At 45.4% G+C, this 13,618-nt stretch overlaps 1 protein-coding gene across 3 annotated transcripts in view; it reads left to right on the top strand.

Moving 5' to 3' along the window:
- Window positions 1-13,618, top strand: part of mcu (mitochondrial calcium uniporter) — a 142,018-nt gene that overhangs the window by 126,080 nt on the left and 2,320 nt on the right. For all 3 annotated transcript variants that reach the window (XM_041176282.1, XM_041176284.1, XM_041176283.1), the window contains 3 exons: window positions 5,539-5,699; window positions 6,555-6,758; window positions 10,132-10,248. In XM_041176282.1, coding sequence (XP_041032216.1) covers window positions 5,539-5,699; window positions 6,555-6,758; window positions 10,132-10,248 — 482 coding nt within the window. The remainder of the gene's footprint in view (window positions 1-5,538; window positions 5,700-6,554; window positions 6,759-10,131; window positions 10,249-13,618) is intronic.

Raw genomic sequence — 13,618 nt, forward strand, 5'->3', positions numbered from 1 at the left:
TAACCTCTAAATCCCCTAAATAATCTGACTCCCAGTTATACTTTTGTTAAGGCAACAGTAAGACACAAATTTTAAAAGATCCAGGTGGGGTGACACACAATACCCTGAACCGGCTGAATTCAAAGTGAGTTTTCTTAACTTCAGTTCTTTGAAAACAGCAGCTTGAGGCATTGATGCTGAAGGCTTTTCACACTGGTTAGATCTTAAAAATGCCTCCCCTTACACACAGCCTTCACTCCTTTATACATATTTTCCCCTTTGAATGCAAATTCCCATTGTTTCACTATGTCTTTGGACTTTATCTTTCTGATCATAAAAATCTCTTAGCACTAAGTTTTACCAGTAATCTTTGAGAAAAATAAACACACTGTTTCTAAACTTCACCTGGCTCGGTGACACATTTCACCCCTCCTTTGAAACAATCTAGTCTGGTTTATTTAAATATGCAAATATCCTTTTACACCTTACATTCTAAATTCCCCCCATGTTTACCATGTTTACATCAAAGCCTTCAGACCAGCTGCCTTTAATTCAATTGAGTTACACACAGACACACACACACACACACCACTATTTTGCAATAAGTTCCAATAACATTGAGAATTATTATATCTTCCTGACAAGGTGTTAAACTGGAGTGTTACCAAGCAAAATCTGACCCTGAGCCACATAACATGATATTAGGGCAGGTGATTAAAAAAAAAGCTTGGTCAAAGTAATGGGTTTTAAGGAGGCTGTTAAGGGAGACCAGGCCGGAAGAAGGTTTTAGAGAGGGAATTCCGGAGTCTAGAGCCTTAGCAGCTGAAGTCACACATGCCAATGGTGGAGCAATGAAAGGTCATCTCGACCCGAAACATTAACTGTTTCTCACCACAGATGCTGCCTGAGCTTGAGTAGTTCCAGCATTTTTCATTTTTATGATGAAAATTGGGGATGTACAAGAGGTAAGATTGATTTGAGGATCAATCTCCAGGGCACTGCTGTGTTTAACCCTGGAGAAAAATCATCATGAAGAAAAATATTCCTGTCATTTTCTTTGAGTTTTTCCATTTGCCAGTTATCAAGATATTTAAAATGGGGAAAAAAGATTGTTTGGCTGACAGTCAAGTATTCTCCAATTGGGTAATGAGCTTTTTTGCTTTCCAATTGACGTAGGAAGGCAGTACATCACAAGGATGGATGTGTTGGCCAACTAATGGCTGGAGCATTGTGGCAAGTCATGTGATGAAACTTCCAGGAATAGATTTAATCACAGTTGGCAACCCTAACAAGAGGCGAGAATTGAGGGGAGCATGCTGCCGATTTCAGCTGCTGCAACCCTTTAAACCCTGTGGCAACACACGATTTCCTGCTCCCTCTATTGAAGAAATCGCCTGATGACGGAAGCTTGATTGTAAAGTGTCCCTGCTCAGTGCTGCTGTATGGGTGTGCATCATCTGCACCCCGTGCCTGGTTTTAGCTCGCACCCCGTTAGAAAATCCAGGATTAGACCAGCGTCAACGTGCCTATCCAAGCAGAGACGGCTTGAGCGACCCTGGCACACCTGTAAATTGGGATTCTCTCAGCATAATCTTCCTGATGGCAAATTAGCGTAATTAATGATGATGGACGCTCGTTACATTACACCATCGTGCATCTGCTTCTTAATTCAGGAGGGCAAAATAATCAAGCCAAGCCTAGCTTAAAAACCGGAGTGAATATTCTAGGAATGATTGAATTAAAAAAAAAACACTTGTATTTATTTAACATGTTATTGTGGCTCTCGAAGTAATTTAAACTGCCTTGCAACCAATTAATTTGAAATGCAGCGACTGCTTCTTAGACCAATGCGTAGCTAAATTAAGGATGCATCCATAGTCATTACATGCTGTACATGATATTTTAATTAGTGTTTTGTTGATGGTGTTTACATAGAATGTATAGCACAGGTTCGGACCAAATAGTCCAGTGTTTAAAATGGTAAATGCCAGGATTTATGCTACACACGAGCCTCCTCCTAATCATCTTCATCTCATCCTGTCAGCATTTCCTTCCATTCCTTTCTCTGTCCCGAGTTTATCTAACTTCCCTCATCTATCTGCACTGAACTTTTATTTTTCTTTTATTCTTTCATGTCAAGGCCAGCATGTGTTGCCCATCCCTAATTGCCCTTGAACTGAGTGACTTGCAAGGCCATTTCAGAGGGCAGTTGAGAATCATCCACTTTGCTGTGGGTCTGGAGTCACATAGGCCAGACCAGGTAAGGACGGCAGATCCCCTCCCCTCGGGGGGCTTTAGTGAACCAGATGGATTTTTGGAACAATCACTGATGGTTTTACATTCCAGATTTTAGTTGAGTTTAAGTTCCACCATGGTGGGATTTAAAGCCATATCCCGGAGCATTAACCTGGGCCTCTGGATTACTAGTCCAGTGACATTACCACTAAGCCACCTTCTCTGCCTGCTGCTACTCTAGTTCCACTCTCTGGATGAAGAAGGTTTTCCTGAATTCCCTATTCGATGTATTTGTGACGATTGCATATTTATGGCTCCTAGTTTTGGACTAGGAGTTTCTTCAGAGCTCTGAAGAAGGGTCACACAGACTCGAAACGTTAACTCTGTACCTCTCTCCGCAGATGCTGCCAGACCTGCTGAGTTTTTCCAGTGTTTTCTCTTTTTTCATATATGTGTTCATGGGACGTGGGCATTGCTGGTTAGGCCAGCACTTATTGCCCATCCCTAATTACCCTTGTGAGGGTATTTAAGACTCAACCACATTGTTGTGGGCCTGGAGTCACATGAATCACAAAAGGCGAGTATGCGGGTGTGCAGGTAATTAGGAAAGCTAATAGAATGTTATTATTTATTGTGAGGGGGATTGATTACAAAAGTAGGGAGCTTATGCCTCAGTTGTACAGGGCATTGGTGAGACCACATTTGGAGTATTGTGTACAGTACTGGTGGGGTTATTTAAAGAAAGATGTAAATGCGTTAGAAGCAGTTCAGAGAAGGTTTACTAGACTAATACCAGGAATGGGCTGGATGCCTTATGAGGAAAGGCTGGACAAGTTAGGCTTGTATCTGCTGGAGTTTAGAAGAGTAAAAGACGACTTAATTGAAAGCTTTAAGATCCTGAGGGGTCCTGACAGGGTGGATGTGGAGGGGATGTTTCCTCTTGCAGGACAATCTAGAACTAGGGGTCACTTTTAAAAAAAAAAATAAGGGGTTGCTCATTTAAGACAGAGATAAGGAGAAACCTTTCCTGAGGGTAGTGAGTCTTTGGAATTCTCTTCCTCAAAAGGTGGTGGGAGCAGAGTCTTTGAATGTTTTTGAGGCAGAGCTAGAGAGATTCTTGATTAACAAGGGGGGGGGGAGGTTGAAAGGTTATCGGGGGGTAGGTAGGAATGAGAGGTTGAGGTTACAAACAGATCAGCCATGATCTTATTGAATGGCAGAGCAGGCTTGAGGGGGTCCGAGCGGCCTACTCCTGCTCCTAATTCATATGTTCGAATGTAGTCCAGACCAGGTAAGGGCAGCACATTTCCTTCCCTAAAGGACATTAGTGAACCAGATGGGTTTTTACAACAATCAGCAATAGTTTCATGGTCGTCATCAGACTTTTAATTCCAGATTTTTATAGAATTCATATTTCACCATCTGCCGTGTTGGGATTTGAACCCAGGACTCCAGAGCATTACCCTGGAATATTAGTCCAGTGACAATACCAGTATGCAACCACCTCCCCTTAGAATACTTCTTTTTGATGTTTTAAAAAAAAAAATTTGGATGAGCGTGGAGAAAAGACTGAGTCAAGAGTCATCCAATCAGGTTAATGAAGGCTCTGTTAGCTTTCTGATTGACCAATGGGCAGAGAATTCCCTGGTGCCCAGTGAGCACAGCCAAGTTCGACAACCAATGGCGGGACATTGGCCGTAGGAGGTTATGTGATGGCATATCCAGGTGTGCCCAGGGTTGACCACCCTGCCTTTTCCTGTGCGCACTCCCAACTGGTGATAGTACAAAAGCAAAAACTGCAGATGCTGGAAATCTGAAATAAAAACTGTACATGCGAGAAACGCTCAGCACGTGGAGAGGGAAACGGTGTTAACGTTTCAGGTCAATGACGTTCCGCTGGGTTGTGGGTCCTGATCAGATCTCCACCGTTATGTATGGAAGATGCAAATGGACTTTTAATTTCTTCTGCTCTCTGGAGGGCAGCTTTGTGAGAATGAGGGTTCAACATAAAAACCCAGCTCAGTGGTTAAACTTGACAATTGTGGGACCGAACCTGTCAGATGTTGTTCTGCTGTCACCTAGTGGTGGACAGCACAAGGTGTAGGTGGCTATCTGAATACACTCACTGAACTTGTCCTCCATTGCAGCCTGCATCCTTTAAACCTTGTGCCCATCCATAATCACCGTAACCGAAAAAGGAAAAAGCTTCTGTTTTCTTTTTGTGATTGGACCGAGCGTTAAGGCGCCATTTATACCGTCATTCACGCTGCTTTTTTGGGGATCTTGCTGTGCGGAAAATGGTCACTGAGCTTCAGTGTCATTGATTGTATGTGATTGAGTTTTAGAGCAGTTTTTGAGAGATGCGATAAGGAGCTGTATTATTAATGTTCCTCTGTCCCTTGGAGAGCGCTTTATCCCTTCCCAGCCACCAGCAGTGACCTTGAGCCAGTCTCGGAATTGAACGCTGCTGGTCAGAGTGGGGGGTGGGGGTGGGGGGAGGGGTGGGAGGGTATACCTATGCCCAAGGGAGGGGGAGAGTCCACATGCTGTTCGGCGTCTTGCTCTGGGAGTTTCTGGGAAGCTCCCCCACACACCACCGCCACCCCCTTCACCGCAAGCTGCAGGAGTAGACCATTCGGCCCTTCGAGCCTGCTCCACCATTCATCACGATCATGGCTGGTCATCCAACTCAATAGCCTGCTCCCGCTTTCTCCCCATATCCTTTGATCCCTTTCACCCCAAGAGCTATGTCTAACTCCTTGAAAACTTACAATGTTTTGGCCTCAACTACTTTCTGTGGTAGAGAATTCCACAGGCTCACCACTCTCTGGGTGAAGAAATTTCTCCTCATCTCAGTCCTAAATGGTCTACCCCATATCCTCAGACTGTGACCCCTGGTTCTGGACTCCCCCACCATCGAGAACATCCTTCCTGCATCTACCCTGTCTAGAACTGTTAGAATTTTATAGGGTTCTATGAGATCCCCCCCCTCATTCTTCTGAGCTCCAGCGAATATAATCCTAATCGACTCAATCTCTCCTCATATGTCAGTCCCGCCATCTCAGGAATCAGTCTGGTAAACCTTCGCTGCACTCCCTCTATAGCAAGTACATCCTTCCTCAGATAAGGAGACCAAAACTGCACACAATATTCCAGGTGTGGTCTCACCAAGGCCCTGTACAATTGCACAAGACTTCCCTGTTCCTGTACTCGAATCTTCAGGCTATGAAGGCCAACATACCATTTGCCTTCTTTACCACCTGCTGCAGCTGCATGCTTACCTTCAGCGACTGGTGTACATTCTTTTACCTTTCAATTTGGCAGAGAGCCTGACTCACGAAGATGCAGCGACGATGAATGACGTCAAGATCCTTGTCCAGAAGCTCTTCACCACCTTGCACATTGAGGAGCATCAACTGCATAAGGAGCGGGAACTACAGAGACGAGTGGAGGAGCTCAACGCCCAGATTGAACCACTTGAAAAAGTAGGTGCACTTTCTCGCCAGTTACAGACATTGGATTCTGGGCTGGGAAACAGTTGGGATGCTGGCTGAGGGTGCACCCTGATATATAACTTTTATGTAATCAGATAAGGAAAATCTCATCACTTTTTTTTCCAAGTGAATGTAATTCCACATGCACGCTCTCTGCTGAAGGGCTAATTTACCCCATATAAGAAATAGTAGCAGGCCTTTCGGCCCTGAGCCTGCTCCGTGTTATCCCCCAATCCTTTAATTACCTTAGTATCCAAAAATATATCAATCCTTGTCTTGAATATCCTCAATGACTCAGCATCCAAAGCATCCTGAGCTAGAGAATTACAAAGATTTGAGTGAAGAATTTTCTTCTTATCTTAGTCCTAAATGGCCCCTTATTTTGAAACTGTGACCCCGTGTTCACCCACGAGGGGAGACATCTTCCCAGTATCGACCCTGTCAAGCCCCTTAAGAAATTTATGCGTTTTAATTAGATCATCTCTTATTCTTCTTTAAGGCTCAGCCTACTCAACCTCTCCTCATAGGACAGTCTGGTGAACCTTCATTGCACTTCCTCCCAGCCCAGTACATCCCTCCCTTAGTAAAGAGACCAAAACTGAGCACACTGCTCCAGGTGCGGTCTCACCAATGCCCTGTGTAATGGTAGCTTGACTTCTTTACTCATAATACTCCGGTTGCCTTGTAACAAAAGCTAGCACAGCCTTTTGCTTTCCTAATCTTTTGCTGTACCTGCACGTTAATGGGAATATTCAGCTTATTTTTTATGTACTTTGTTTTTTTTTTTGTTGAACACACCAGAGCTCTTGGTTTATCGCTGAAGGTTCTCTTCCTTTTCTTCCGCAGGTCAAGTTGGAATTAGCCAGGAGAGCAGAGAAGAGGTCGGGCTGGGTGCTGTGGGGAGGGATGGCCTTCATGGCCACACAGTTTGGAATCTTGGCCCGGCTCACTTGGTGGGAATATTCCTGGGATATAATGGAGCCCGTCACCTATTTCATCACTTATGGCAGCGCAATGGCTATGTATGCCTATTTTGTAGTCACACGGCAGGTAGGCATCTGTGCTTTGTTATTTTTGATTCTCACCATGGCTGGGCATATCTACAGCACAGACACAGGCCATTCAGCCCAACTGGCCCATGCTGGTGTTCCTCCTCCAGACGAGCCTAATCCCCACCTTATTTGATCTCTTTTCCCCATCATAATTTTTGTGGAGAGCATTTGGGGACCTGAAGGTCCAGGGGGGGATGGTATCAGTCACCCTTTCTTCTTTCTTTCATAGGATGTGGACATCCTGTGGCAAGACCAGCATTTGTTGCCCATCCCTAATAGCCCTTGAATAGAAGGCTTGCCACACCATTTCGGAGGGCAGTTAAGAGTCGGCCACATTGCTGTGGGTCTGGAGTCACATGTAGGCCAGACCGGATAAGGATGGCAGATTTCACTCCCTAAAAGACACTGGTGAACCAGATGGGTCTTTACGACAATCAACGATAGTTTCATGGTCACCATTACTGAAACTAGCTTTTCAATTCCAGATTATTAATTGAATTTAAATTCCACCAGCTGCTGTGGTGGGATTTGAACCCTTGCCCCCACAGCATTAGTTTGGGGTACTAGTCTTGTGACTGCCACTGTCTCCCCCATGATTTGGTTTGTTCGTACAGCTCAGACTCTTGTCTCCTTCCCTCGCTTTTAGGGGGCAGCATGGCAACTGGACCCTTAAGAACTCTAGGGGAAAGGAGTTTCTTTCCTGCTGTTAAATTTTGACGGGAATATTATTTTATTGCAGCAACCCAGCAAATGGAGACTGGTGTGTTTTTTTTTCCGGCTTGGTTCAGTTGGTGGCCCTCTGATCTCTCAGCAGCTTATAGTTCAACTCAGTTAAAGCTCCACTGTTGTAGTTTAGATATACAATTAATATCCAAGCCCTAGCCAGCTAACCTTGGCCAACTCTTCCGTGCAGTGCTGAGGGAATGCTGCACTTCCGGCACAGCTGTCCTTTAAATTAAACATTTATTTGCCGGTGCTTTTGAGCCTCTAGCGACTGGAAAGCTGTTCCTTGCAGGGAATGACAGGATCAGTGTACTCTGAGACGAGTGATGATCCTGTAGCTGCCGGGTGTCAATGTGCTGAGAGTTTCTGTGGCTTGTAGACTTGAGTCTCCTTGAAAACTCCCCTAAGTTATCTCCATCGTAGTCTCTGCTGGGCAATTGGCCTCTTTGAGGGCGACTCAGAAGTTCATCCCTGATACATCAGGAGTTTCAAGACAGCCAGAGCTGGAGCCTGACTACATCAGCCATTGACACACAGTAAGAAATAGGAGCAGGAGCAGGCCATTCGGCCCCTCAAGCCTGCTTCACCATACAATAAGATCATGGCCCATCTGATTGTGGCCATAACTCCACTTTCCTGCCTGCCCCCCATAACCCTTGACTCTCTTGTCAAATCAAAGATCCGTCTAACTCGGCCTTGAATCTATGCAATGACCCAGCCTCCACTGCTCTCTGGGAAAGAGAATTCCAGACACGGATGACCCGCCGAGAGAAGAAATTCCTACTCATCTCCATCTTAAGTGGGAGAACCTTTATTTTAAACTGTGTGCCCTAGTTTGAGGTTCCACCACGAGAGGAAGCTGCCTCTCAGCATCAATCTGTCAAACCCCCTCAGGATCTTAAATGTTTTAAGAAGATCACCTCTCAATCTTCTAAACTCCAGTGAGTATAGGGCCCAATCTTCGCTCATAAGACAAACCCCCCCCCCCCGTTTCAGGAATTAGCCGAGTGAATCTTCTCCGAACTGCTTCCAATACAAGTACGTGACTCCTTAAGGTGACGGATACTGTACACAGTGCTGCAAGTGTGACACACGCAATGCATGCACCTCAACAACTGGGGAAACCTGGCACACTGTCCTCTCAGGAGCCTTGCTGGTAGCAATCAGCAGTGTCCGAGCTTCAGATAGCCATCTTGTCTCCTGAGGACTGAGAATGACAGGTGCTATATAAATGCAAACTAATTCTTCGCAATCTGGGAAGTGGACAAACCTTAAAACCAGGTACTGAGTTCCACGCCACCCCTTATTAATATTTTAACCCTCTGCCCTCCAGACAGTGTCCTCTTTCACGTTATTGCTTTATATGTTGTGGATTTATATAACATTTTGTGATACGGTATATGATGGTTTGAGCCATGACGAGTTTAGGAGGAACTGGTGACTTTTGAATCTACCGTTCCCTAAGATTCTCCTTCACTGAAGCTATTCTCACCCCATGTCGGGCCTATTGTACACTCAGTACTGACCCTGCAATGGCACAGCAGTGACTCAGTACTGTATCACAAAATGTTATATAAATCCACAGTATATTGCTATGAATAGTCAACAACTCCACTATAACTGCATCATAGAACGAAACGGCACAGAAAGAAGCCATTTGGCCCATCATGTCGGTTCTTTAAAAGAGCACTGGGATTAGTCCCACTCCCTGCCCTGTCAGCTGTGACCCAGCAGGGGGCACTCCGACTTCTGAGTCGCAAGGTTCTGGATTCAAGTTTCACTTCAGGACTTGGAGACAAAAATCAAGACAGACTCTTCAGTGTCAGTACTGAGGGAGTGCTGCGCTGTCGCAGGGTCAGAGCTGAGGTGGCGCTGCACTGGCGGAGGGCCAGTGCTGAGGGAGTGCTGCGCCGGCAGAGGGCCAGTGCTGAGGGAGTGCTGCGCCGGCAGAGGGCCAGTGCTGAGGGAGTGCTGCACCGGCAGAGGGCCAGTGCTGAGGGAGTGCTGCGCCGGCAGAGGGCCAGTGCTGAGGGGGTGCTGCGCTGTCGCAGAGTCAGCGCTGAGCCGGTGCTTCCCTGGCAGAGGTGCCACCTTTCGAATTAAACGTTAAACCGAGGCCCCATGTGCCCTCTAAGGTGAACGTAAAAGATTTTGTGGCACTGTTTCAAAGGGCAGCAGAGGTGTTCTCTCCGCTGACCCTCAACCATGTCACCAAATACAGGTTACCTGGTCATTATCACATTGCTCTTTGTGGGAGCTTGCTGTGTGCAAATTGGCTGTTGCATTTCCTACATTACAACATTGACTATCCTTCATAAGTACTTCATTGGCTGTAAAGCTCTTTGGGGTGCCCTGTGGTCATGAGAGGCGCTATATAAATGCAAGTTTTTCAGTTCTCTTTCCCCGGAGTCCTGTAATGTTTTTGGGTAACTATTTCTCTAATTCTTTTTGAAAGTTACTACTGAATCTGCTTCCACTGCCCTTTCAGATTTACAGTTTCCAGATCCTATCTTGCTGGTGTTTTTAAAAATGTTTCCTCATCTCTCTTTTATTGTTTCTCCAATCACCTCAAATCTGTATTCTCTAGTTACTGACTCTTGTTCCTTGTAATGTTATCTGCCTAACACTCTCCATTCTACTCCCCACAGGAGTACATTTACCCTGATGCCAAAGACAGGCAATATCTGCATTTCTTTCACAGAGGAGCCCGAAAGACGAAATTTGATATCGAAAAATACAACCAGCTCAAAGGTGCAATTGCTCAGGTAAAAAAAAAAGCACTGGATCGCTGGGGAAACTCAGGGTTGGTTCTCAGTTCTGGGATTGGGACTAGTTTCCTGTTCAATTGTGAAGTGAACGCTTAAGGAGAGGTCGGATTGACAGCAAATGTAGCATCATGGTGTTGACAGGGTGGGAATGTCATATGTGTTCAAGATCCAAATTCTGTGGGATGATGCTCTGCTGCATTGTAAATACAGAGATAGAAAACCTCACCTCCTGATTGTCCAGAGCATGGGCTGTGTGCATTCTGTCTAATGTATGAAATGAGGTTAAGAGATAGCCTGCACAGGACACTCTTAGGAAATGGGTGTTGCATATAGAGAGAGAAGCAAAACAGTTCTCTGCAAACTACTTCCTGCATGACAACGAGCAAGCAGGGCAAATCCAGCCCAACCAATTATTGCCCCGTCAGTCTACTCTTGACAGTCAGCAAGGTGATGGAAGGGGTCATCGACAGTGCAATCAAGCAGCACTTTGACAGCAATACCCGCCCACTGATGCTCAGTTTGGGCTCTGCCAGGGTCACCCAGCTCCTGACCTCATTACAGCCTTGGTTCAAACATGGACAGAAGAGGTGAACTCAAGAGGTGAGGTGAGAGGGACTGCCCTTGACATCAAGGCAGCATTTGACCGAGTGTGGCATCAAGGAGCCCTAGCAAAACTTTGGGGAAAGACAACTGAAAAACTTGCATTTATATAGCGCCTTTCATGACCACAGGGCATCCCAAAGAGCTTTACAGCCAATTAAGTACTTATGAGGGGTAGTCAATGTTGTAACGTAGGAAATGCAACAGCCAATCTGCACACAGCAAGCTCCCACAAAGAGCAATGTGATAATGACCAGGTAACCTGTATTTGGTGACGTGGTTGAGGGATAAATATTCTCCAGGTCAGTGGAGAGAACACCTCTGCTGCCCTTTGAAACAGTGCCACGAAATCTTTTACCTTCACCATAAAGGGCACACTGGGAATCGGGGGGAAAGCTCTGCACTAATCGTATTCATACCTGGCACAAAGGAAGGTGGTTGTGGTTGTTGGAGGTCAATCATCTCAGTCCTGGGACAACATCACAGGAGTTCCTCAGGGTAGTGTTCTACACCCAACTACCTTCACCCAATGACCTTCCTTCCATCATTAGGTCTGAAGTAGGGATGTTCACTGATGATTACTCAAATGTTCAGCACCATTCATGATTCCTTGGATACTGAAGCAGATACATGTCCATGTGCAGCAAGACCCGTGATACTGAAGCAGATACATGTCTATATGCAGATACTGAGATACAGAAGCAGATACATGTCTAGATGCACAGTAGAAGCAGTGTGTACCATCTACAAGATACAGTACAGTAACTCACCAAGACTCCTTTGCCAACCTCTGGCATAGATGAAGGATTGGTTAACAGGCAGGAAACAGAGTAGGAATAAACCGGTCATTCTCGCTTTGGCAGGCAGTGACTAGTGGGGTACTGCAAGGATCAGTACTCGGGGGCCCCAGCTGTTCACAATATATATTAATGATTTAGATGTGGGAACCAAATGTAATATTTCCAAACTCGCAGATGACACAAAACTAGACGGGAATGTGTGTTGAGGAAAGTGCAAAATGGCTTTAAGAGGATTTGGACAGACTTAGTGAGAGGGCAAAAACAGGGCAGTTGGAATATAATGTGGAACAATGAGAGGTTATCCACTTTGGTAGAAGGAACAGATGCGCAGGGTATTCCTTAAATGATAAGAGATTCGAAAATGTAGACGTACAAAAGGATCTGTGTGTCCTTATCAATAAGTCACTGAAGGCTAACGTGCAGGTGCAGCAGGCAATTAGGGAGGCTAATGGTATGTTAGCCTTTATCACAGAGGACTTGAGTACAGGAGAAGTGAAGTCTTGCTTCAATTGTACAGAACCTTGGTTAGACCGCACCTGGAGTACTGTGTGCAGTTTTGGTCCCTTTACTCAGCAAGGATATTATTGCCATAGAGGGAGTGCAGCGAAGGTTCACCAGACTTGTTCCTGAGATGGCAGGACAGTTCTGTGAAGAGAGATTGGAGAAACTGGGCCTATATTCTCCAGAGTTTGGAAGAATGAGAGGTGATCTCATTGCAACCTACAAAATTCTTAAAGGGATAGACAGGGTTGGTGCAGGTAAGATGTTTTCCCTGGCTGGAGAGTCTAAAGCCAGGGGACAAAATTTCAAAATAAGGGGGAAACCGCTTAGGACCGAGATGAGGAGAAATGTTTTTACTCAAAGGGTTGTGAATCTTTGGAATTCTCCGCTTCAGAGGGCAGTGGAAGCTCAGTCATTGAGTGTGTTTAAAGTAGATATTGACAGATTTTGAAATGCCAGTGACGTAAAGGCATATGAGGATAGTGTGGGAAGAAGGCATTGAAGTGGATGATCAGCCATGATCATGTTGAATGATGGAGCAGGCTCGACAGGCTGAATGGCCTATTCCTCCTATGTTCCTTCCAAACCCGCGACCTGGAAGGACAAGAGCAGCAGACACATGGGAACACCAACACCTGCAAGCTCCCCTCCAAACCTCTCACCATCCTGACTTGGAAATATATCGCCGTTCCTTCGCTGCCGCTGGGTCAAAATCCTGGAACTTCCCTCCCTAACAGCACTGTGGGTGTACCTACACCACATGGACTGCAGCGGTTTAAGATAACAGCTCACCACCACCTTCTCGAGGGCAATTAGGGAGGAGCAATAAAAGCTGACCTAGCCAGCGACACCAACCTCCCGTGAAGGAATAAAAAAGCACAATGACTTCTGTCCTAACTCTGGGGACAGTGCGCTGTAATATCAGTCCCGCTGCTCCCTGAGCCGTGACAAATGTGAAAAGTTTGATCAAACCACCAGATTGCTCCAATTCTACCTGACTGTTTAATTTAGGTTAACAGAATACGACCACCAGGTTCATAAACTTAATAAGTAATTAACTGTTTATTAAACAAACTGTCGTTAACCAGTGGCAAAAGAGAGAAATATGAACTGCTAACTTCTAACACTATAACTTAAACTCTACCCCCTCCTTAAATACACACACACACACACACACACACACACACACACACACACACACACACACGACACATACAAGACACACAAAAACATGGATTTTAAGGGTGAGATAAAACAGTTCAATAGTACTAATTCCAGAACACAGGATTCAATGGGTTGATTTTGATCGATGTCTTCCAAATTCCTTTCAGTTCTTGTTGATGACACAAGGTGGTCTTCCAGCACTTGAAGTATTTAGTTCACTGGTTGACCACTTGCCTTTCAATGTCTCTAACATTGATTTTCCCCTTTGCCCCTTGACAGGAGTTTTCAGAGAGAGAGAGAGC

This window comes from Carcharodon carcharias, chromosome 28 (assembly GCF_017639515.1).
Source record: "Carcharodon carcharias isolate sCarCar2 chromosome 28, sCarCar2.pri, whole genome shotgun sequence".
Taxonomy (NCBI): Eukaryota; Metazoa; Chordata; class Chondrichthyes; order Lamniformes; family Lamnidae; genus Carcharodon; species Carcharodon carcharias.